The 25,238-nt window shown below is 39.9% G+C and overlaps 3 protein-coding genes across 3 annotated transcripts in view; 1 reads left to right on the forward strand and 2 right to left on the reverse strand.

Moving 5' to 3' along the window:
- Window positions 1–19,451, reverse strand: part of LOC122652132 (ATP synthase subunit d, mitochondrial) — a 29,501-nt gene extending 10,050 nt beyond the window's left edge. The window contains exon 1 of the mRNA XM_043845805.1: window positions 19,440–19,451. The gene's annotated coding sequence lies outside the window, so the exon portion shown is untranslated. The remainder of the gene's footprint in view (window positions 1–19,439) is intronic.
- On the forward strand, window positions 1,589–24,994 carry LOC122652131 (WD repeat-containing protein VIP3). The gene is made up of 4 exons (XM_043845803.1): window positions 1,589–1,619; window positions 8,013–8,018; window positions 18,747–19,127; window positions 24,268–24,994. Exons 3-4 carry the CDS (start codon window positions 18,789–18,791, stop codon window positions 24,892–24,894), a joined length of 966 nt encoding a protein of 321 aa, XP_043701738.1. The 5' UTR covers window positions 1,589–1,619; window positions 8,013–8,018; window positions 18,747–18,788; the 3' UTR covers window positions 24,895–24,994.
- On the reverse strand, window positions 1,708–13,963 carry LOC122652130. Its single transcript, XM_043845802.1, has 3 exons — window positions 13,197–13,963; window positions 2,305–3,074; window positions 1,708–1,857 (listed from the first exon to the last, which is right to left on the reverse strand). The coding sequence occupies exons 1-3, from the start codon at window positions 13,905–13,907 to the stop codon at window positions 1,713–1,715; spliced, it is 1,626 nt and encodes a 541-aa protein (XP_043701737.1). The 5' UTR covers window positions 13,908–13,963; the 3' UTR covers window positions 1,708–1,712.
- Window positions 24,995–25,238: the final 244 nt, after the last annotated feature.

The raw sequence follows: 25,238 nt of genomic DNA on the forward strand, positions 1-25,238 counted from the left end.
AATTTGACATGTGACCTATCTAAATGTCCCCTTTCTGTTTAATAGTCATGACCACCACATCATCTTGCCATGTGGTAAAATTATGGTGGGCTGACAAGATAAAACATATTTTTATAAGAAAAACAAATTAAACTAATCAGAAGGAAAGTCACAAACATTTGTCTTTTACACATAGACTAGTCTTTTCCATTCTCGCTCTAACAGATAGACTGGACAATAAAGTGACAAATATCATACAAAAATTCAATCATATTACACATTATCAAAAAAATTCAACCATATACATTTCCAAAGTATTTTTCTAGTATCCCTGACAAACATCTTCCTACTCCTGGACATTTAGAATCTGTTGTCACTTAGCAACAGTAAGATTGCTCCATTGTGACCAAGTAGTCACGGATTAAAATCCCCTAACTTTTCTGTAAAAACATGAATACGATTACGTACATTATGACCTTTCCCAGACCCTGCAGTGGCGGAAACCTCGTTCCTTAAATACGCACTTTATGTTCTGACCAAAAAATAAAAAGGACACACTTTATGTTGCCACTTGGCTGGGAGTTCTACTTGGGCTGAAACATAAAGCAAAGGACTTTGAGGCCTAAGCTACAAAATTTCAGCTGCATCTGTACCCATGTAGGAGTAAATGCATGCAAATCAGAGAATTTTTTTTATTTTTTGCTGAAGAAAACGAAAATTCATTCATTAAACATAATACCTACATTAACAGTAATGTCCTCAGAAGAGAAGTTGTCCTCAGAAGAGAAATTGTTAAGTCTAGCATACCTAGAAAGTATATCTACGAATAATGAAAGACCTAGATTGTTTCATAATTTTTATAGATCGAAAGGATGAAATCAGGTGGGAGATGTCAAATCAGAGAATATATTGGACACCTAGCAAACCAAGCCAACAGCAGGGAGTGAAACTGTATATTTAATAAAAGAAAGGGGCACGTGTACTAAATGATGAGAGAGAGAAACTGTGAGAAGGAACAATATAGACCCTGTACGGCACGCTGCCCGTAGCAACCTGAGCGGCGCAGACACATGGACATGTGCAATGACTGTCTTATCCCCACTTGGGTAAGGCACTCAAGCAGGGATAAGGTGGTCAATACACACATCCATGTATCTGCACCACTTAGGCCACCACGGGCAGCAGCACAGCATGCCGTAGAAGATCGGGATCCGAGAAGGAAGCACCAACCGATAGCAAATACTTTCTTTTCCAATAAAATTTCCTTTTTTGTTTGCAAAACAAAAACTATCTATTGAAACACAAATGTTATGAACCACTCTTGGGGTTTTCCTAATTGTTTTTTTAAACTATTCCCACACTGCAAACAATTCCAAACACCAAGTCTAATTCACAAAGCATTAAATTGATGCAAAGAATGAAGGGAAAATCAACCTACGACAGGATGATAAGCATCAAAAGTATCATAAATTTTCGTTTCATCTAATGCAGAAATTCATAATCCACTTTCCATAAAAGCACTTATTTTCATTCGTAATAAGGTTAAGAGTAATACTTTCTACAGCAAACATGGAGGTGACTAATGTTTTCTCCACTAATTTGTTCCCCTAGAGAGAGAGAGAGAGAGAGAGAGAGTCTGTTAGACTCGTCCTGTATCTCATACGACTCATTGGAATCATAGATATCTTCATCATCAAAGTTATCGTCTCACCCAAAAGCCAGGAACAACTATCTCAAAAGTCATCAGAGTCGTACTCATCTTCCTCATCAAAATCACCATCATACATAATATTGCGCTCGTGCCATAGTGGACAGGAACAAGTGGGTTTCTTGTTTTTCCATTCTGCTCCACAGGTATAGCAAAACTCATAACCACACCTGCAGAAGAATGGAAATGTGATTAAAGTAGCTCTTTCACAGAGATGGAGCAAGAATCATCTATCAGAACACAAATAATTTACTGAACCACCCACATCGAGATGTAGAAAAAATGAAGTCCAATTGTTAGACAATGATCTACCAACTGAACAACACAGGTCAATTCGCTACTCACCAAAAGTGCCAAGGATGTGACATGCTCTTAAGGAACAAGTTTTTCCTTGATGCCTATCAATTCAGACTACATTCTACTGGCAACTGATCTACCAACTGAACAACACAGGTCAATTCGCTACTCACCAAAAGTGCCAAGGATGTGACATGCTCTAAAGGAACAAGTTTTTCCTTGATGCCTATCAATTCAGACTACATTCTACTGGCAACAGTGCAAGCAGGAGAGGACTTATTTGTGAGAAATATAATTCGGCAGAGCACAAAGATAAGTACCTGCATGTCATATGGAAGCAACCTTCAGCTAGTTCAATCAAGTGATTGCACTTCACACACTGGCGCCAGAGCTTTTGTGTTGCAAGAAACTTTAACTTAGCATCCTCGGCACGAGGGTAAGGATTTAACCTTTTATAATTGAAACAGGTCATGTTGCTATGCCACGGGACCTTGCAATCAATACAGAAGAGGCCATGACATTTTATACATTTCCTGGCTCCAGTTTGATTAGCACCAGTTACATTAGTGGCATACTCTAGAACCTCACTTTTTGACATCAAAGCAGAACATTTTGGGTATGGACAATAAATTTTCTCTGTTACAGGAATTGAAGACTCCTTTATGCGTTGGCTCATGGTCTCAACTAACTTGGGGGTCAAGAATCTTCTACAACTATCTACGTTCAGATTTGATTTACAGCGTTCATGAGGACATCCAGGCACCATTCCATGAAGCAACTTGACTTCCACATGCTGTTTCATGCAAGAAAAGCAATAGCGGTGCAAGCAACCATCAACAGCAAACATTTGCACATGATCAGTATCTTCCAAACAGATGGTACAGGTCTCAGTCAGGATCATGCCCTGTCTAGACTCCTTGGACCTTGTGAGCTGAGAATCTATTGCATCCCTTGCAAGTTTAAATGCAAACTTAACATCATTCCTTGCCACAAGGATTTGGTTGCAACTCACGAATTTCCTTCCAAGAAGAGCCACCTGATCAACCAACATAGCCAACTTGCGCTGCTTTACAGCCCATTTCCCAGAAATCTGTACCAAGAATTACAATGTCAGCCCTATTCAAGGTATTGAATCAACAAAAACTTACTCCTGAGTCAAAGATTTCTAAAAAGAATTTGTGAACAACAGTAACTGAAGTTCTAGCAAGTAATTTGATACAGGATGTTTCTAAGATAGATGCACACATTCCAAACGGTTTCCTTTCAAAGAAAATCTTCAAAAGTGGACCAATTTAATTTGCAAAGGCTACTGCACTTGCACTACAGCAAGTAAAAAATATAAATAAGTTTCCCTAATTGGAGTTCGGCACAGTTTTATTTGTTTGATTGTTGCTATGGGTGGTGCCTCCTAACATTATAACAGGGACTCTTGAGCAGTCGTGGTCTCGTTGAATTCATCAGCAAAGAATATCCATTGAACCTCTTTCTTTTCAATATATGTTGGTCTGTTTGTGGAGAAAGAAAAGCAGTATGATTGAAGGCTGCCAAGTGAGGTGGTTGAACAGTGTTTTGTTTGCTATTACAAGGGAAAATGTCAACCAACTAGACAAAAATTAAGGACCTCCAGTTAGTATTGTATTCTGGCAATGTACGATTCTTTCCTTCCATAGAGCTCCACAGACCACTGCCAGACAGCAGTTCAAAATTCAAATATGTCTTTACTTTTCCACTTAAAGCATAGCTCCTCAAAGATATAATCAGATTGGGAATGCCTGCTGGGCTTGCCAAAACTAATTGAACACAAATAACATCTCACCCCATATGTACCAAGAAATAGGACATGCTAGAAACAAGTGAGGAACCAATTCCACTTCAATCTAAGAAAAACTGCAGCTGTTAGGAATTTGCCACCCCCTTGGACTGAGAGAGCCTGCAGTAAGGATTTTATTATTGACAACCATCCAAAATCTCACTTTCCTAGGCACCTTCATCTTCCACATCTTCTTCAACAAAAGAGCTTTTCCAGCCCATCCACTCATTGAACTAGGAGGCATAATTTAAATATGACCATAGTTGTCAAGGAGTAGCCAAGGCATCGCCTAGGCGTCCAGGCTCTTTCTTGGATCCAAGGCGACAACACGCATTGTTGACACTTCACGAGTTTACATTGATTTATGTTTGTTACTTTGTTTTTTGATGAGTATTTTTATATTAAATCCTATGTTTTGTTTATTATATGTTGGTTTTCTCATATTAGGTCATTACTAGCATAATTATATCATATTGCATTGATACGACTTCTATGTTGCATATAAACATAATTATATAAAATTATCATTGCTATATTATATATAACCATTAATGCATGCCTAGGGCGCATAGGCGTACCTTGTCGCTTAAGCACCCCTCCAACGCCTTGGGTTGCCTAGTCGCTTTGACAACTACGAATATGACCAAGTACCATCCATCCATTGAAGCTGCCCAACTCGTACAATCAGGCTTAGATGGATCATTAACATTTCTTCACATCACAGAGCTCCACACCACCTGATTTCCCTTCATAGATTAACTGCAAGTGGCCTCCTTATCTGCTGCAATTAGGCAAGTCCAGAAACCATAGCTGAAGGAAATCCCTCATCAGACCAGAATTTCAACATACTTCTATTCCCAACATGAATTTTGATACCCACCTCTACAAATCCTCTAGGTCATTCATTCCAAGTATATGATGCATTGATAAAGGCTGCAACGGTAAAGGTTGCTCCATTGTGACTAAGTGGTCACGGGTTTGAGTCTGGAAACAGCCTCTCTGCGAAAGCAGGGGTAAGACTGTGTACATTATGACCCTCCCCAGACCCCACAGTGGCGGGAGCCTTGTGCACTGGGTAAGCCCTTTTTTTATATGATGCATCAATGCTTAAGAGGTAGTGAAGAACCCCATCCTATAAAAAAAAAAAAAAAGGTGTACAGAGCCAACAAAAAAATAAATTAATGGGAACACCCACACCAAAAAAAGAAAGGAGATAATGAGTGAAATAAAATGATAGAGAGAGATTTCAAAAAGAAGCCAAGTGGTATTCAAGTCCATGCATAGTTTTTAAACAGGAATGACATTTAGTAAAGGGGCCAAAAGAGACTATAATTCAGAGAATAGTGTGAATTTCTTGAAAAGAAAAAAGGTTCTTGTTTAAAGAACCCACTTGGTTGTGATAGAAAGGACTAGATGCAGTCAGTGGATAAAGACAGATTCAAAATGATGAAAATAAAGAACATAAAGAAACTAAGAATTTAATAGGTGAATGATGATTAAGATCATTGCAAGCTATGGAGTACTGATGAACATAAAGAAACTAAGAATGGTTAAGATCATTAGCAATTTAATAGGTGAATGATGGTTAAGATCACTGACAAAAACTCAGATTTTAATGACCAAAATTATTCTACATCTGGGGGGTTAAATCTCAACTTATGACGAACAACCTAATCTAACGATGGCTAAAACAAACAAGGAAACTCACTATTTAATACAAAATAGAACAAGTGAATTTACTATAAAGTACTGATGAAACTGGATCTGGAATGTCTCAATTTCAAAAGTTAGCTTCTATGGAGTATATGTACTGGAGCCATCTGCTGAACTATTTGGAACGAGAGGATGCATGCTTGACCAATCTATCTCCAAATCTCGTGAGGTTGTTAGGAGAATAATTAGCAGCCTTTTTCATTAGGCACCTATCACACATGATTTTACAATTTCAGTCAGGCATTCTCTATGGCAGGTTGTAGCATCATAATGGGATGACTTCAGTTGCCATTTTTAAGATTTGATGCTTAGGAATTGTTGTAATCTTCTTTGACTGTTTGCACATGGTGGGGCCTACAATCTAGAATGGAATCCAGAAGATGACAGAGGCTGGGACAACACGTAGGACCAGGATCTGATTAAAGAATTTGAAGAAAAATGAGAAATTAAATAGATTCCATAAGTTTAGTGCAGTTTTCAAAAAAAATGTTTTATTCTGATTTTCCCATATGCTACCCAAAGATTGTATTTATGAGTAAATAGTAAGGGGGAAGAAGAGACGGTAAAGCAGGGATTCTAGGGAGGACTGTAACTTCCCAAAGGTAAATCAAACAGAGCTGTAACTCTGAGATTGGATTCGCCCAGTCTTGCTGAAGAAAATAATATTTTAATGGGCTTTCAGATGGTACGATAGTCCTGTTGAAGAGAATTATCAGAAACAGAGGACAGTATTGAGATTTCAATATTTGGCACTAAGAACTGAAACTTAAACACACATTATAAGAGAGCCAAGGTTTTAGGTCTCGGTTTCGCCAGGCCACGAAACCGAGATCTCGGCGAGATCATGTATTTTTCTTCCTGAACTCGATGGTAGGTTTCGGTGGCCATATGGCCAAGATAGGGGCTGAAACTTGGCATTCCCCCTATTTTAGGCCTTCTAAACACAGTGCAGCCCTTAGTTTTTACAAATTCAAACCCAAAATGTTACTTTGACTACGGACCCTAAGTGGGTAGTCTACAAGTTTAGATCATGTTTCTATGAAAAATATAGTTTTTGAGATGAATAGTTACCTTAGGTTCTTGAGATGCAGCTTGGAGGAGATTAGCAGCTTCAATCTTCAATGAATCAAGCTTTGATGAGGTGTTGGAGGTGTGATTTGCCAAAAGAAATGAAAAATAAAAAGACCCAAAGATGGAGTTTCCCTTTCACAGAGGCAAGATAGGGGAGAGCGAGTCGAGATCCCGTCGAGTTATGGTGTATTATGAGCTTTCTGGTTCTACCGAGTCGAACCGGAACGAGAAATAGCTCGAGATCTCAAGCGAGATAATGACATATTGTGTATCGTATGGCGTTTCGTCTCGAGATCCTACGAGATCAAGTCAAAAGCGAGATCTCGCCGAGATCTTGAACCATGAAGAGAGCAACCAGAAAACATAACTAAAAAACAATACTTATATTCAATCAATCTGGTGAATCGATGGGGTACATGGCCACATGCTGATATATAGACTCCAAAAGATATAATATCATTCAAACAAGGAATTCCATTCAGTTCCTAAAACTGAATATATCACTCTTGTCAATAGCTAACTTCTATATAAAAAAAATGAAAATTCCAATTACAAAAATAACACCCAACAAATAAAAATTTCCTAAGTACTTCTGGACCAAAATTCAAGTTTGGGCCTGGTTCATCTCAGTCTAGGTAATGTGGAGTGAATGGTGGATCTACAAGTGATGGGCTCAATTAAGGAGAGGTGGAAGAAGATTCAAATCTGATGGTTAATCTGGCCAGATCTAATTAGGTATCATAATTGAAACCAGTGACGAAATTGCAGGGAGAGAATACAAGGGACAAGTATTACTGTGGGGGTAGAAAGGATAAAATAAATGGAGAAATAAGGAAATAGATAGTCAATTGGTGTAGATGAGATAGAACATAGGAGTGAAAAGGAAGAAAAAGCGATGTTGTCATATGGGAAATAAAATAGGATAAAAGGGCGTAACCCAGTGCACGAAGCTCCCACCACTGCGGCACTGAGGGGTCTGGGGAGGGTCATAATGTATGCAGCCTTAACCCCGCTTAGCAGAGAAGCTGTTCCCGACTCGAACCATACAGGTGATTGTCGATAGTGGCAGCTGTGTTGATGTTACTTCTTAAGCTTTTGTGAAGAGGGCAGGTCTAAAGACTGAGAAACATCCACAGCCTTACAAAGTATCTCTGCTGAATGGTCAGACTTTAGAGGTAAATCAGAGTTTCTCAGTTCCTTTACAGCTTCATCGTTATATAGAGAATGTTTGGTGTGATGTTATCCCTATGAGACTCAATGATGTTTTGCTTGGGAGGCCATGGCTATATGACAATGATGTTATGGATGGTGGCAAGAAGAATCAGTGTGTATTCCAACACAAGGGACAGCATACAGTGTTCAGCCTAATAACCTAGATGCTGAATTGCACAAACGACAATTATTACGAACAATTCAGAAGGGTACAGGTCATGAGAAGAAGTTACTAGCCATTCCACATAAGGAATTTGAACAAATCAGCCAAGATACAGGTCTGATTTGGCCTTGGTTACTAGAGAAGTCACTACACAGCCGGAAGTACAGCTCACACACCCCATCAAAGAGCTGCTGTCCGATTTTTCTGACTTAGTGCCTGATGAGTTCCCTCCCATTAGGGATATTCAGCATGCTATTGATTTGGTACCTTTTTCTGTACTACCAAATTTGCCCTTTTATCGTCTCAGTCCTACAGAGCATGCAGAGCTCAAGCGATAGGTTGATGAGCTACTACAGAACAGATGGTTCCTGGCATATGTGCGTGGACAGCAGAACAATCAACAAGATCACAGTGAAGTATAGGTTCACCATACCATGGCTTGATGATATGTTAGACATGCTGTCGGGATCTAAGATCTTTTCTAAATTGGAGCTTCGAAGTGGCTACCATCAGATTTGTATCCGGCCTAGAGATGAATGGAAGTTAAGACCAAGGATGGACTGTTCGAGTGGAAAGTCATGCCTTTCGGTCTAACGAATGCACCCAGTACTTTCATGCGTGTTATAACACAAGTACTTCGTCCATTCATTGGCCGATTTTTGGTTGTTTATTTTGATGATATCTTGATCTATAGCAAGCATCCAGAAGACCATATTGACCACTTGCAGCAAGTCTTGGGAATGCGTTGTCAAGAGAACCAAGAGAAGTTGTATGTCAATCTCAAGAAGTACTCATTCATGCAGCCAAAGGTTATATTCATTGGTTTTATTGTCTCTTCACGGGGTGTTGAAGCCGATCCAGACAAGATCAAGAGTATTATTGATTGACCTACACCGAAGACATTTACTGAAGCCCGTAGCTTCCATGGTTTAGCTTCATTTTACAGGTGTTTCATTTGGAATTTTAGTGCAATCATGGCACCCATCACTGAATGTACCAAACAAAATAAGGAAAAGTTTGAATGGACAGCCGCAACAGCAAAGGCCTTTGATCTTATCAAGAAGAAAATGACAAAGGCTCCTATGTTATGCTTACCAGACTTTGACCGTATATTTGAAGTGGCAACTGATGCTTCACAATTCACATATTGGTCTGGGAGGTGTATTGATGCAAGATGGGCACCCTATCACTTTCTATAGCGAGAAACTTGATGAAGCTAAGCGACGCTACTCAACATATGGTCTGGAGCTTTATGCAGTTGTCCAAGTGTTACGTCACTAGAGGCACTATCTCATTGGTAAAGAATTTATTCTTTACACTGGTCATGACTCATGAAGCACTCAAGCATTACATTCACAGAAGACAATCAGCAATAGGCAAGCTAAGTGGGTCGCTTATTTACAGGAATTTGTGTTCGCTCTGAAGTACAAGGCATGAATGGAGAACACAATGGCAGATGCACTGAGCAGGAAGGTACTCACTCTGAACACATTTTCAACACATGCACTTAGCATTGAGCAGATCCGTGATGAGTATGCTTCAGATAAGAATTTCAATGTCCATTATTCAGAGTCGCAATAAGGTGGACAACACTGTAAGTATTCCATTCATGATGGATATTTGCTTTTGGGGACACGACTGTGTATACCAGATTCTTCCCTACGCCATCACATTATCAGGAGTTACATGGAGGAGGCTTGGGAGGACATGTTGGGAAGGATAAGACCATTCTACAGGTTATTGACCGTTACCATTGACCACACATTGCCAAGGATGTAGATCATATAATCAAGAGGTATCAGGTTTGTCAGTTGGCTAAGAGTACCAAGCAGAATACAGGTCTCCAGTCACCACTGTCGGTTCCTCATACACCATGGATTGATATCAGCATGGATTTTGTTCTTGGGTTACCTCCTACTAGAGAACGGTATGACTCTATCATGGTTGTGGTGGACCGTTTCTCAAAGATGGCACATTTTCTCCCTTGTCGCAAGACATTTGATGCCTCTCATATTGCAAAGCTGTTATTTAAAGAGGTTGTGCACTTACATGGGTTGCCAAGCACTATTGTTTCCGATCATGACATCAAGTTCATGAGTTGCTTTTGGAAGACAATATGGTTGAAGACTAACACGAAGTTGCTGTTTTCTACCGCCTTTCATCCACAAACTAATGGGCAGATTGAAGTAGTGAACAGGAGTTTAGGAAATCTGTTGAGGTGTTTGGTCAATGATTATGAGAAGACGTAGCCTTCTATTCTTGAGATTGTTGAGTTCACCTACAACAGTTCGATGAACAGGACAACGGGACATACACCATTTGATATTTTACTTGGAGTTCAGCTAAGGCGTCCTATCGACCTTGTTACCTTAATCCCCCCCCTCTCAAACTAGGGTAAGCTTGGAAGCAAATGAGTTTTGCACCATATTACTGAAGTACATGCTGATGTTCGACGACGCATTGCTCTTAGCAATGATGTTTACAAAGCTACTACCGATCGTCATCAACGATATGTGGAGTTCAAACCTGGAGACATGGTTATGGTTCGTGTTAACCCTGAGAAACACCAACCAGGTGTCAATACCAAGCTCCATCCTAAGAAAATGGGTCCGTAAAAGGTGTTAAAACGCATTGGAGCTAATGCTTATGTGCTCGAATTGCTTGTTGATATGAACATAAGCAATGTCTTCAACTTGGCTGTTTTACATCTCTATATGGGTCATAACTCAGATGATGGTCATTTTGAACACATGTTGAGGCTGCCCCAATTCAAATCACCCACTGAAGACGTCATTGAAGAGAGGTCTTGGATGACATGCACAAGGCCACATGATATGGCAGTGGTTACCATGCTCTCCTTATCAAGTGGAAAGGTCGCTTTGGATTTACGTCGACAACTTCAAGAGGCTCGACTCTAAGTTATATGAGCGATACATGTCCTTCACCCATTCGTCAGAGATGAATGTTTTCAAGCAGGGGAGAGCTGATGCAGATGTGGAGACTTATGTCGGAAAGAAGAAGAAGTCAAAGCTGTCCAAGTAGAGTAGTTAGTTTTTATACTTAGTTTTTTTATTTTGATGCAATAGTCATGTGATTACTTAAGTGGTCACATGATTCTTTTAATTTGAATTAGTTTACTTGTTTTTTAGTAGGTCATGTGACAACTTAATTATCACCTTGATGTAATAGCCGGGTAGGTTGTTTTAGTAGTCATGTGAAGTGGTCACATGACCCTTTTAAAAATTCTTTTCAATGTACAGAGTCGGCTAGGAGGCTCTTTGTCTCCTAAGCTGAATAGGAAAAAGGCCTTATGGCCCATACAAATAAAGTAAACTGTGGGGGGTTCAATTCACCTCACAATTTGAAAATTTTCTCACAAAGCTGCTGCTGCAACTTGTCTTCTTCAAGAAGAATTTGTCTTATGTTTGATCAAGGCTGACTGAATCGGTGTTTGCTTTGATTGACAACTTGCGGTGGGAAGCCCATGTGGTTTGAACTGGTTACTCGTCTTCTCCATTGCTGTTACATTCAAGTTCTGACTTCAAGAAGTATTCTACATCAACAAAGAAATTCTGTCCAAGTTTGTTCTTTAAAATCAAGTGTGAATTGAATCAAAACCCCAACCATTCTCCTCTACTCCTCCAGACCACCCACGACCAGCATAACATTATCCACATAACATTATCCAATCATCCAAACCACATCAAACTTGGTTCAAGTGCTTCTCTACCTCCTTAGATAACTCAATCCAAACTTGCACCAATTCTGCCCAGCCATTAACCCTAAACCTGTGATTTCCCATCTTCCAAAATCTAACCCTAATTCAATCAACCTTGCTGCCGATTCTGTTCAGAAGCCTTAGACTGGTTATTTGTAAACGAGACCTTCACTGGAAAACTCCCCTACATCAACTTACCTTAACCCTAACCTCAAACCCTAAACCCTACTAAACTCTAACCCTAAATTTGACCTTTTCCATTACTTTAACCCTAACCGAATTACCCTTTGAAGAACATATTCTGGTTTTGGTTTCTGGTTGGATTATATTCAATCAAGAACTACATTAGACGGGATCACAAGAAAGTAGGACAAACCAGATTAGGAGAAAATTAAATAAGTCGGAAAAAAACAATTCCGATTGGCCTGAAACTTGAATTGCTTGATCAGTTCAATAGTTAGAACAAGACAGCAAAGCATGATCAACATCTACGGCTAGATCTCAAGATGTAGAAGAATCCTACTCAAATAAGTAAACTGGAAAACCCAGGATAAACCAGAATTTCAAAATCCAGAAATTATGGCAGCAAATAGGATTCTGAAAATGAGATATTAGAGATCAAAATATAAAACCAGAACTAAAACCCAAAATTAAAAGCTGAATTTTTTAGATTGTTTGACTTCAAGAAGAAAACAAAAAATCAATGGTAAAGATGGGATTGTTTGTGGGTTTTTTAAACTGAAAGAGAAGATAGAAAGGATATGAACAGGAATCACCACCTGATAGAGCTGGAATCACTATCTACAGGGCTGGAATTATCACCAGTATCCCAACCTTGGAATCACCAACAAGGGTTATTGAAATCACCACAGAACCAAAGGCAAAAGCCAATCTTTCATTACTCAAATTTGTCTGCAAGGTTCTAGCCCTTTAAACTTATATTAAAGATTCAAAAACGGAAAGACCTCAACCAATCTTGAACTGATAAGGCAACTTAAAATAACTAGAAAACTGAAATTCTAAAACAAAGAAACTGAAATAAGGCTGCAATCTTAGAGACCTAGTCCAGTCTAACTAAAATTCAACAAATAAAAATAAAAAATAAATAAATAAGACTCTAACTAGACTAAGTGATAAAGTAAATCACATATATTTTAAGCCCGTTAAAATCGTAAACCCAATTCTGTGTTTTATCTGCATCACAACCATGACGGTAAAAGGGAAACATAGTAATCATAACTAAGCTGTGAAAAGCAAGAAAACTAGAATGCAGAGTTCTATAATTTTTCAATGGCGGTTCATAAGACGGAGAAGAAAATACATTGAATTATTGGAAAGAAAAATTAGGGATTCCCCCCCCCCCCAAAAAAAAACCCCTAAAAAACTTCGAAAGAACAATCAAGGAGAATTCAAAAATTGCAAGAACACTAGAATGCAGAGTTCTATAAGTTTTCAGTGGCGGTTCATAAGATGGAGAAGAAAGAAATACATTAAATTATTGGAAAGAAAAATTAGGAGAACTCACGAATTGGAAGAGTGTATAGGAATCGCAATAAAAGGCGATTTTCTTAATCCCCAACGACAGAGCGGCGTTGAGACCTTCGATCAAAGCTTTGGCATCTATGGTCCTATTATTCATCCCATCACCGGCGAACGGCTTCTGTATCTGGAGAATCACATCATCGCAAGGGTCGCAGATGGCAACTCCAATGGCCGACAACCTAACCTTGGAACCGTTAACCCACTCATCACTGATTAAACCCTTGAAGTACAACCTGAAAGGCTGATCAGGAGCCTGACTAGAGCAACCCTCCCCCATAGGCCTCTCGACGTTGTCCCCATATTCCTGCCACTCGTCCTCAGGGATGCGGTCGATCTCACGAGCGAACTGATGGTCGTGAACGCGGAGCTTGAGTTCATAAGAAATCCTACGCATCTCAGTTTCGCAACGCTCACGATCCTTGCGTTCTTGATGGAACCTCTCGAGTTCTTGAGCTTGGATTCGCCTGAGATGAGAGATATCACCGTCAGCGACACCTTCATCTGCATGCCTCGGCACTGGAGGAGGGGGATGTGGAGGAGAAGAAGAGGACGAAGGTTGAAGTGCGATGGAAGCAGACAAGGCTTCCTGCAACTGCAAGCGATAGGCTAAATCGAGATCGGATTCGAGGTCATTAGCGGCCATTAGCTCTCTGCGCTGCTCAAAGGCTAGAACCTCCAAATCGCTGTCGTTCATTAAACCCCTTTTTTTTTTTTCCTCTCACTCACTTCTTCCAAATTTGTATTACAAACGGAAGACGATGGAACTGTTGTGAGTTGTGACGTGCTGGAGAAGGATATCTTAAATATGAAACTGTTTGCTTAAATTACGGAACTGGCCTGGGTATACGATATTGCGGGCGGACCTTGGCGCCCAAAGAACCCTGATTGATTCGATCAGGACCGTTGGTTTATTCGATTTCAAATACTTCCAACCAAGAGAAGTAAAGATATTCTTCTTCCCGCCAAATCATATGTCAGAGCTGGGAAGTTTTAGTTTGGGAAAGGGAAAGATAACGCCACCCGGCAACGAACGCCACTACACCCAGATACAGGCATATGAAATGACCATCGCACCCTTGGTCATTTCCGTATTTTCAGAATGTATGGTGGTCATTATGCCCTTGTGTGTATATTCCTTTAGCCCCATTTGTTTAGAGAAGAAGGTGGGGTGGGATTGTTGGGAAGATGGAAAGATGGGAAAATGGGACCCACATATTGGTAGAGTTTTGTTTGGGATGGAAATGTTGAGAGAAATTTACTTTTCCCATTAATATTAGGATAAAGTACATGTACCCCCTATAATGCATCCTATATTCCTTGTATTCTTTCTAAGCTTCTGATAAGTCCACATACCACCCCTGCTTTATCCCCTAATGCCATATAAGTTCACACCAGGTATTAAATGTTAAAAGATGACCAAACTACCATTTCTTCTTTCTTTTCTAAAATTTGAAAAGACCTAATTGCCTTGACCTATTTGTTAAAATTTAAAAAGAGTAAAATGCCCTAATCTTCTCCAAATCGTCATCTTCTTTTACATATCCACCACTACAACCAAATCATCATCTTCTGCTGGCGGCGTTGACCAGAGTCGGAAATTGTCAACGTGGCAGCGCAACGCAAGCCTGAAATCGCCCAATCCCGCATTGAAATTCAGATCAATCAACACATTTGTAGACTTGATGTCTCTGTGAATTACAGGAGGAATGGAGGAGTGAAGAGTATCAATAGCCTCAGCAGACTGAAGGGCTAGTCTGATTCTTCGACCCCAATTGGGGGGGTCGAGAACTATTGTGAAGAACTTCATAAAGAGTTCCATTACTCATGAATTCGACAACAAGAAGACGATCTCTTGAATCGTTCGTGAAGCCCATTAAGTTCATGAGTTGAGGACCGTGGACTTTGGAGAGGATATCAATCTCGTTGTCCACTTCGTTGCTGTTGCTGTCGGCAGAGGATGCAGCACGAGAAATGATGCCGCTGCCGCCGCCTCCGCCGCCTCTGGAGGATTTCTTGACAGCGACAAGACGGCCGCACGCCCTTATAAACGCAACCATGGCTGCCTCTACCCAATAGTTTCTACGCTGAGAAACCATTGGTGGCTTGTTCAAGGTCACTGCACTCGAATTGTTGGATCTTGAGGGTTTCTTCTCTGTGATTCTTCTTCTTGGGATTGTGGGCAGAGTAGGTGGAGATGGAGCTTGTACTGGTGTTGGAATTGGAGGTTAAGACAGCAGATTCAGCTCTGCAGCTAAGATATCCCATCAATTTTGATTGAAGAAGACTGATGAGAAGTGAGAGATCATAAAATCAACAACATACAGAAACTATTTTTTCTTCAACCATGAAGCCTGCAACTCTGCGAGCTTTGAAGATGGATAATAACTAAGAAATAGAAAGCAATCAGAGAGGAGAGACTTCTAAGTCTTTTGCAAGTGAAGATGTGAAATGGGATTGGAAATTTGGTTTCTTGGAAGATTGGAATAAATGGATACCATTAATCACGCCCACCAAATTGGATTTGAGGTATTATATGCCGATTAATGCTTAGATTGGTGAAAAATGTTCCAAGTACTTTTGTTTTTTTTTGGGTAATCGTATTCTTGTCATGTTTAGATAAGAAATTTTTCTGGTCCTCTGGTTTGGCCGCTGCTAAAGGCGGCAGTGGGGTTTTGAAACCCTAAAATGGGTTTAGGGTTTCATGTTTCGGAGAAACGATCTAGGGAAGAAGATGATTGGTGGTATTAATGGTGGTGGGTGGCGGTGGTGCTGGAGGTGGGGCTTCACGGTGGTGATGGTGTTAATGGTGGGTGGTGGTGGTGGGTATGTAAAAGAACATAATGATTTGGGGAAGAAGAGGGCATTTTGGTATTTTTAAATTTTAGCAAATAGATCAGGGCAATTAGGTCTTTTCAAATATTAGAAAAGATAGAAGAAAGGGTAATTTGGTCATTTTTTAGCATTTAACACTTGGTGTGGACTTAAGTGGCATTAGGGGGTAAAGTAGGGGTGGTACATGGAATATTGAGGGGTGGTACGTGGACTTATCAGAAGCTTAGGGGGGTACGAGGAATATTGGGTGCATTACAGGGGGTACATGTACTTTACCCTTAGTATTAACCAAAGTCTCACCAATTTTTTTTTTTGTAAGAAAGTCTCACCAATTTGGTGGGTCTTTGGATAAGATAAGAGTGAGATTTTTCAAGACAAAGCTTTTAACGATGTTGTCTGAGTTTTTGTAAGTTCATCACCCTATGATAACTAAACAAAGTTGGGTTGGGATTTTAAAGTTCCACATCAGTATTTTCCCACCCCACCTAAGTCCCCGTCTAAACAAACAAGGCTTTAATGGTTGGTTTCTAAAGTGAAGGAGAAGGTGGCAAGAAAGCCTTTTACTGGACCCATTCAATGGTTAAAGAACCCTTCCACTCAAAAATATTAATAAAAAAATAAGAAAACATATATAGGTTATCGATATCGATGACTAGCAAAATCGATACGTTTTGCCCGATATAGGTGATACGATACCGATACTTAGAACCATGGTTCCTTATCAACAAGTGTGACCCATGACACGAATAGATCAATTATTTGTAGGGTTGTTCATTTGCTTAGTAATTTGGAATTGAAAAAAAATACAATTGTCTCAAAACATGGTGCCTACTGTTCCTGTGGCTTTTCGATGAAGAATATAGACTAAACAAAATACATAATGTAGAAACCTCCCCAAAATCACTAGGTAATGAGTTTGTTGAAAAAATTGTGTGACGATTGGGACATATATTTAGCTAGATAAAATAAATAAATTGATTTCATATTATAGAATCGTATAGGCAACCCAACAGGGGTCGAATTATGTAATGCATAATATTAGCCAATTTCACATATTTTTTTCAATTTATCTCACAACTCCAACCAATGTTAGTAAATTTAATCAAACTTAATAGACGTAGGAGATAGATAAAAAGAGAGACTGCACACACCGACTTTACATTGGTTTGACATGACACACCGACTTTACAGTGGTTTGACATGAGCTTAATATTGTCCTACATCCATTCTTCAAGCTCCTGGCTTAAAATCTACTTCCACACTCTCATTGCAGGGTAGAGGAACACCACCACAATGATAGGTTTTTGAGATCTATCAACTTCACATAATAGATTTTTCAAGATCTATCGACCCTTACAACAATCACCACGTGATCTATCCACACATACATAAGTTGAGGAAACCCCTTTATACAATCATAATAAAGTAATAACTAAAATGGCTAAACAACCAAAATACAAGTTATCTCTTTGAAGGTAGAAATACAAGATATAGCTCAATCAATCAATCTTCAATGCTCAAATGTTATTTTTTCAAACACTCATATGATCATTAAGTTTTAGCTCAATGGACCGTGAAATATTCAAGTTTTAAACCACCAAGGTTTTCCCCATAATTTGACCATAATGTTTTTTTTTTTTTTTGGTTAAAAAAAATAAAAATCAACATTCCTTTATTTATTGAGGAACTTTTTATTAGTCAAATTTTGAGTTGTTTAACTTTCCAACGATTCTATTTTTAAATGCCAGTCGACCGCTACCATGTGGACTAGATTTGAACACATCTCAGACTTTATTGGTTGATTGTTTAGTGGGCCAGTGCATTGACTATCTACATATAATGTGTTCTCAATAACTAGTGGTGCATTGTGCATGTACCAATTGGCCGCTCAATCAACTGCCAATGTTGTTATGAGCCTTTTACCAACATCAACTCATATCATTTGGACATATCTTCTAGTTGATTCATACATTATGCTAAGTAAACCAAAGGGCTAAGTCAAGAATTATGATGGATATCAACCATTAGTTCTATTTTTACTTAGTTTATACTAATAATCATCTATCTTGGGTATTCCAATTTAGGCATTCAGGTAATTAGACAAGCTTGAGCATTTGGGATCTTTACATCCTAAGATCATCTATATATTCAAAAAAATTCAAAATGAAAAATGTATTAGGATCATCTTCAGGGAGCAGGGAGCAGGGAATGCCCAGGGCGCTGCCAATCATTGGGCTGTGTCGCATACAGCCCTAGGTGTGCACTGAGATGTGTGCGACACAGCTCAACTGCTGAATGCCCCTGACAGCGCCTCTGAATGCCCCTGACAACACCCTAGGCGCATGCCTCCTGGAGAGGAGCTAAATTCATACTAGGGACACATTCAAGCAGTCTTGTAATGTCTTTCGGTTATGGCTCGAAGTTGGCTAATATTGGACCGGCTCGCTTTCAGCCCTAAACTGCAAGTCAGATTTTGGTTTTTTCCCAAAAAATTGAAAGGAATCTATCTATTTTGACCTAGAAAGGACACAAAGTCGAGAACAGTTGCAGTCCAGTAACAGAGGGGAACATGAAAGTTAAAGAACAATAGAGTAGTCCTGAGTCCTGACCTGCCTCCAGAGAGACAAGATTGTGAGGTAGAATTCCATATATCTCGAGCAGGGGAACAAATCAAATCACCCACTGGGAGAAAAGAAAGGAGCACTTCTTCCTCTTCTCGCCTTCCTAGGGTTTTACATTAGCAATGAAGCTTGCGGGCTTGAAATCTGTTGAAAACGCTCATGAAGAATCAATTTGGGCAGCTACTTGGGTTCCTGCAACTGACACTCGACCAACGCTTTTGCTAACTGGTTCACTTGATGAGACAGTTAAGTTGTGGCGACCAGACGAGCTCGTCTTGGAGGGAACAAACACTGGACACTGCCTTGGCGTTGTATCGGTTGCAGCTCATCCTTCTGGAGTGATAGCAGCTTCCGCTTCTCTTGATAGTTTTGTGCGAGTTTTCGATGTTGATACAAACGCCACGATCGCCACTCTTGAAGCCCCCCCTTCGGAAGTCTGGCAAATGCAGTTTGATCCCAAGGTTAAAGCTTATTCTGTCTGTTGTTGTTACTTCTGTGAATCTGCTCTTTTTTCTTTTCCTATATAAATATATTGAAATCTCAAAAAAACATTTTTTTTGGGGGGGTGGGGGAGGTGTTCACTATTTAGGAGACAATTGTTTTGGTTGATTTTTTTTTTGCTCCTCCTTGTTAATGGATGATTAAAGATATTTGGGATGGGGAAGCAGAGAATGTTTTATATTGTCCCTTATCATACCCCGAATGGTGTGGTAACTGGTAAGTTGAAAATTACTCTTAGGAAGTAGGGCTACTCCAAACTCTGCTTGAATGAGGCTGCTTCTTCTTCAGCCATCAAGCTCTGATTGTACAGACATCTAATAAGTGATCATCCCTTTTGCCACATCCATCCCTACTATTATTAACTTGACCATATAAAAAATACAGAAGACCAAAGGGCTCCACTTTTGGTCCGAGCTTTCAATTCTCTTTTGAATTGTTCATTCATATTTTAATTATAAAATTTTCATCAGTGCCTAAAAGAAATATAACCCAAATATCTCTAACTAATCTTTATCAGTTAGAAAATGATAGTTGGTAAGAACATAAGTAATGCATTGTCGACCTCGAACCAGGGAAACCAGTGATAGATCGATTGTAGCAGGATTGATACAATGAAAAGAACAGGCTTGACTCAGGTCTTCAAAGTATACTCTCACAATGATTAATTGCAGTCACAGAAGCAGCACAACAGTGTTGGTTGAGTAGGGGAGGGAGGAAGAGAAGAGGGGATAAGGAGATTCGGCTCTCTCAGCCCTTCATCCTCACAATAAGACAGAGTTTCTTTGCCAAAGCAATAATCTCAATCTTCACTAATTCATATGGAGGCTACTAAGAGCCATTACATATATTGGCAGCAATACCTTGCCCCTCAAGTAAATAGAAAATAAAAAGAGAAATTAACTTGCTAGCTTACAACCAAAATAGAAACCTCCTAAAATATCTAGCTGCCTTATTTCAAAATAGAAACTCCTATTTTAGAGAACAAAACAAAAATAATAACAAACTGAAATTAGAAACTACCTTATATACTTTCTAAAGCTGAAAATGGAAACTAAACTATGACAGCATTAGGATAGAATCTTTCTCCACTTGATGGGCTCACAAAATCTTCTAAAAATTATCCCCACGCAAGGAAAATATGGCTGTGATACTGTTCACGTGAACAGTGTTTTGGCCTCTTCTTCTTCATGTTTTGTCCTACATCAACTCTCCCCCTTTTAGATTAATTCAAAAAATTCGACCTTGAATTTTGAAGTGGATGGGATTGATCTTCATGTGGTGGATTTCAAATTTATGTCCAAACAAATATTCTTGCAGCTCCTTGAAGATATGAATGTAATCCAAAATGTGAAGAGTTCATTCTTCAAAGTATTTTGGTGGAATAACAGATTCCACATGTTCAACTTCCACATCATCAGCCATGTCCATAGGGTCGTTCAAGAATATGTCTTTGACCTTCTTTGCTTCAAACTTGAGCTCTTTAAGTTCTTCCTTGTCATTCACAGTCTCCTCAATGGTTTCTTCAACCACCTTGTCAACTGTAGTGCCAAGTTCCACATCATCCGCTGCCTCAACTTTGCTTGCTTCAAATTCTTCAATGTAAGCCTCGGCATTCGGAACATCAAGGGCTGACTCTTCCATGATGACTGAAATTTCTGGAATATCTTCAATATTAACCCCAGACCCCGCAGTGGCAGGAGTCTCATGCACTGGGTACACCCTGATGCAGAGCATCCACCAACCAATAGGCCAGCACGCCTACTCTCCAAAAAATACTTGCGCAGGCCCAAGCCCAAGACTCCCAAGTCCAGCCCATATGCTGATGTGCATCTAGGAAGCCACTAGAGTATCTCCTAGTTTTCAGTACTCGTCTTTTCTGTATTCCAAGGCATGGTTATGAGCCTTTTCTTATTCCTAGGACTATTAGGTAGTCTTTTTCAGTTTCCTAAGTAGTATAAAGTTTAGTGTTAAGTTTTAATTTTTGCTTAGTCTTTTCAATTCGACTTCTTGGGAATTACCTTTGTCTTGGAATCCGAAAAGTCCTTTTATTGTATTTTGTAGTTTCAAGAGGCATTTAGCCTCCATGCCTTGGGCTATATAAGAGAACCGTGGGAGCCTCTCTTGCCACCATGAATTAAAAAAAAAAAAAAAAAAAAACTCGTTGAGAATTCTTGTTTGCAAACTCAAGTAGTCAAAGGTGGATTTCTTTTGGTGGATTCCTAAGGTGGGTTCTAGTGGATCTCTAGCAGCCAAAGTTATCTTTTATTATTTTGTTTATCCTCTCTCTAACATCAACTTCAAACTATCTTCATTGTCTTCAACCTCTCATCAAACAGCCTAACTGACCCACAATCTAAGAACCTGCAGCCTTAAACCCAAAACCTCTGAACCATGGCTAGGTGACTTTTCATCTTCCCTAGCTTGCAGCCCTTCTCGAGTCCAGAACTGATTCCCTCAATCCGTTGTCTAAACCACTATTCCAGGCTTAAGCTTACCTCCATACAAGTCCCCAAAGGTCCTACACAACCTGATCTCAATGTGGTATTGTGGTTGTCCTCCAGAATTGATCCTGAGTTGCAGATCCTTTATTGGATTCTCCATCACACCCTTTAGTTTGCCTACTTAGGGCAACTAATCACTAGCGTCTCATCTTGTAAAGTTTCCTCTCCTGCGAGAACCAGACCTTGGACTATATCTGAACCTGCAACTACCGCCAGGTTCTGATTTCAGAAATTTTCTTGAATAAATTAACGGTTATTCTGGTCAGACGTCAGTCGGGATTAAGAGGTAAGGGAATTGTGAATCTTATCCTTAAGTTCCATGTTATTTGGACTTGATTTGTGGTTGCTGAGTTGATCTGTTAACATCAGTTCTAGCACCTTTATCCTTAGTCGTAAGGAGAAGACATGTAGTATTCTTATTTTCATTTTAAGGCTCTGGCCCAAGCTTGGGGAATCTTTCCCAGAGCCACAGTTGCAGAAGCCAAGTGGGAATCCAGAGATGTTGGGCCTCGCTGCTAACTACCTGGGACTAGTACTTCGCCCGCCTACTCAACTCATTGAGCCCATGATAGAGCTTTGCAACCACGGCAGAGACCTCTGAAATTGTGCAAAACCCCTTGTTTCCTCGTAGTCTTAATTACTGTTAAGTCCTTGATCCTGTTTACTCTATTCTCAAGGGTCCTGACTGTTCCAGAATTTACAGATTTGCGATTATACCTTTAATTTGAGTTTACTTCTATTTTGGTGGGTCCATAGTGACCTAAACCAGGTTTTTATTGAACTTGGGATCACATCACAGAGACCTTGGATTCAACAAATGCCAATGCTTAGCAGAGTTCTCCTTTTCAATTTTTGAATTTGCTTTGCTACTCAGTCTACAATTTTGTCAAATATCTGACTGTATTCTTAGCCTACATATAAAATCATTGAAAGAACACCTCAGAAACCTCTTTTGGCAATATAATTCTACTTCACTTGTAGACCCCTCATCATCACTATGCCATTTCCTCTTCGTTGTTGGAATCAGTGTCCCTTTTATAAAGATCACTTGTCACCATCTTTAGGTAGTGAGCCTGCAATCTTGTTAGGGAAGAACATTAGCTAAGGCCACTGAATTTGATGGCCAAGACCTTCAATAAACTTGAACTATGCCAGGCTGTCAGCCAACCTCAAAGAAATCTTGCAATAAAAACAGAGACATCACTCTCCTTGCACATGCGCGCTTGCACACACAGATACACACACAAGAATGTGAAGATGACAAACTGAGCATCCATCCCACCTGAGAAGGGAGAATACGTTCATGACCTTTCTTCCCCTATCCAATATGTGGTCCACGGTTGAAAGTCCTTTGTGTGGAAACTCAAGGTTTGGAAGCTTTTAGAAGGTAGATACTCTGAACTAACAGCCTGACCTATAAAATTTATCTCTAGAGCATGGTTGAAGAAGTAGCAAGTGAGACTGATTTCTGAGAAATCATTGTGGAAGATTTGACATGTTTGTTTATGCTTATATTATTAAAAATTACCTCTATTCCCTGATTATTTAGGGAAGCAAGCTGACTCTATCTTGAAAGGATAACTGATATATCATAGAAATGCAAAATTCAATGTCCACAATTTAGAGGATTAGGCACACTTGACCCCTGGTTGGGATGCACTATTGTAGGCTTTTGATAATTTTTTTGGTTAGAATGGTTGGATTCAGTGCATTAAGAATATAGAGGCAATTTTGTCTCATAGGTTATTTGTAATAGGGTTTTCTTTGAACAATAAACAAAGCAAGGGAGGGGAGAGGGGAGAGGGGAGAGAGGGGAGGGGGGGGGGGGGCTGCTTTTCTTCTGATTAACCGTTTCACCTTTTCATTGCAGTTTTTAGAATGTCCCACTTGGCCTTTACCAGTGTGTCAGTAGCACTGATCAGCATCAAGCTTGGCCTACTGCTAAAAATTTATTTTTGCTAAGCTTGTCTGAAACCCAAAAATAATGCATTAGGGTCACGAACTGCAGGCAGGGTCTATCATTGGGATGGTCCACTGAACAGAATGACTCAAAAGTTTGATGTATCCCTGTTGATTCATCCCGATACGGTATCAGATCGTTTTGTGATCTACATTGTACTGTCAGGCTTGTGTGACGCATCCTGTTTGGATATCTCGCTTTTGTTGTCCATTTTATTAGTTCTCATTCATAGTGGATGGTGAGTCATGCAACTTCATTCCTTTGGCCGAAGATAACTGATCCTCTACTTTAGAGACTTGTTCAATGTGTGTTAACAATTTTATAGATTGGTTGGCTTGGGTTTTCTGTGATTTCATGAAATTGAGCTTGAATCACCTCTTTATGGTTGCATGCTAATTGCTAATTTACTGGTCCTTGATCATATTACAGATTTTCCTTTTTGATCTTTTTCTTTCCAGTTACCATTGTTATTTAAATCTTCCATAAGATGTTTTTAGTTCCCAAGTTATCTGAGATTATTGAGGCTGTTACCTGCTTAACTCTTTTATTTAATATGGGTGGAATAGTGAACGATATAACGTTAATCTGATAGAAAGCTGTGATTATCTTTAACCCATCAAACTACTACACCTCTTTCAGGGTACAATTCTGGCAGTTGCTGGCGGGGGCAGTGCATCAGTCAAGCTATGGGACACTGCTACGTGGCAGCTAGCTGCCACTCTTACTGTTCCCCGTCCTGAGGGATCCAATCCTTCTGATAGGAGTGGGAGTGGCAAGTTTGTCCTTTCTGTTGCATGGAGTTTAGATGGGAGACGTTTGGCTTGTGGGTCAATGGATGGCACAATCTGTGTCTTCGATGTTGCCCGTGCCAAATTTCTACACAACCTGGAAGGCCATTGCATGCCTGTGAGATCGCTCGTATATTCCCCTGTTGACACACGAGTACTGTTTTCGGCCTCAGATGATTCTCATGTGCACATGTACGATGCCGAGGGAAAGAACCTGTTTGGGGCCATGTCAGGTCATGCAAGCTGGGTTTTGAGTCTGGATGTGAGCCCTGATGGTTCTGGACTTGCAACAGGTTCAAGTGACCGAACTGTACGGCTTTGGGACCTGAACATGAGGGCCGCTGTGCAAACAATGAGCAACCACACAGACCAGGTTTGGGGGGTGGCATTTCGCCCTCCAGGAGGGACTGGTGTGCGGGCAGGTCGGCTCGTGAGTGTTTCAGATGACAAGAGCATATCACTGTATGATTACTCATGAAGGTAGCAAGCAATCTTTTTTACTCGAGGACAAGGACTTTTTGTGGATTATCAAATTGGTGCTACATAATAAGTTTTCTTTGCCCTATTTTAGATCTGTATTTTGATTTCCTGAGGCTTTGTTTGTTCCCGTGTAAATTATGACATGTGAAAACATGTAAAATTTTTGTATTAAAAAAGGGAAAAAGAATTGTCCGGGAGTGTGGCCTACGCCAGCACTCCACTCCCATGAGTCTATCTTTCTCATCCCCATGTGAAAAGACATCTCTATCCCCTTATTTTGAGGAGGAGAGAGATAGACACATGGGAGTGCTGGTGTAGGCCGTACTCCCAGACACAAAATGA

Source organism: Telopea speciosissima, chromosome 2 (assembly GCF_018873765.1).
Source record: "Telopea speciosissima isolate NSW1024214 ecotype Mountain lineage chromosome 2, Tspe_v1, whole genome shotgun sequence".
NCBI lineage: Eukaryota > Viridiplantae > Streptophyta > Magnoliopsida > Proteales > Proteaceae > Telopea > Telopea speciosissima.

Coding starts and splice junctions, on each gene's coding strand:
- LOC122652130 (XM_043845802.1), bottom strand. CDS start 13,907: ATGAACGACAGCGATTTGGAGGTTCTAGCCTTTGAGCAGCGCAGAGAG. Junction 3,075..13,196: donor CCTATACACTCTTCCAATTC/GTGAGTTCTCCT, acceptor TTCTTGGTACAG/ATTTCTGGGAAATGGGCTGT. Junction 1,858..2,304: donor TGCTTCCATATGACATGCAG/GTACTTATCTTT, acceptor ATTCTTCTGCAG/GTGTGGTTATGAGTTTTGCT.
- LOC122652131 (XM_043845803.1), top strand. CDS start 18,789: ATGAAGCTTGCGGGCTTGAAATCTGTTGAAAACGCTCATGAAGAATCA. Junction 19,128..24,267: donor AAATGCAGTTTGATCCCAAG/GTTAAAGCTTAT, acceptor CACCTCTTTCAG/GGTACAATTCTGGCAGTTGC.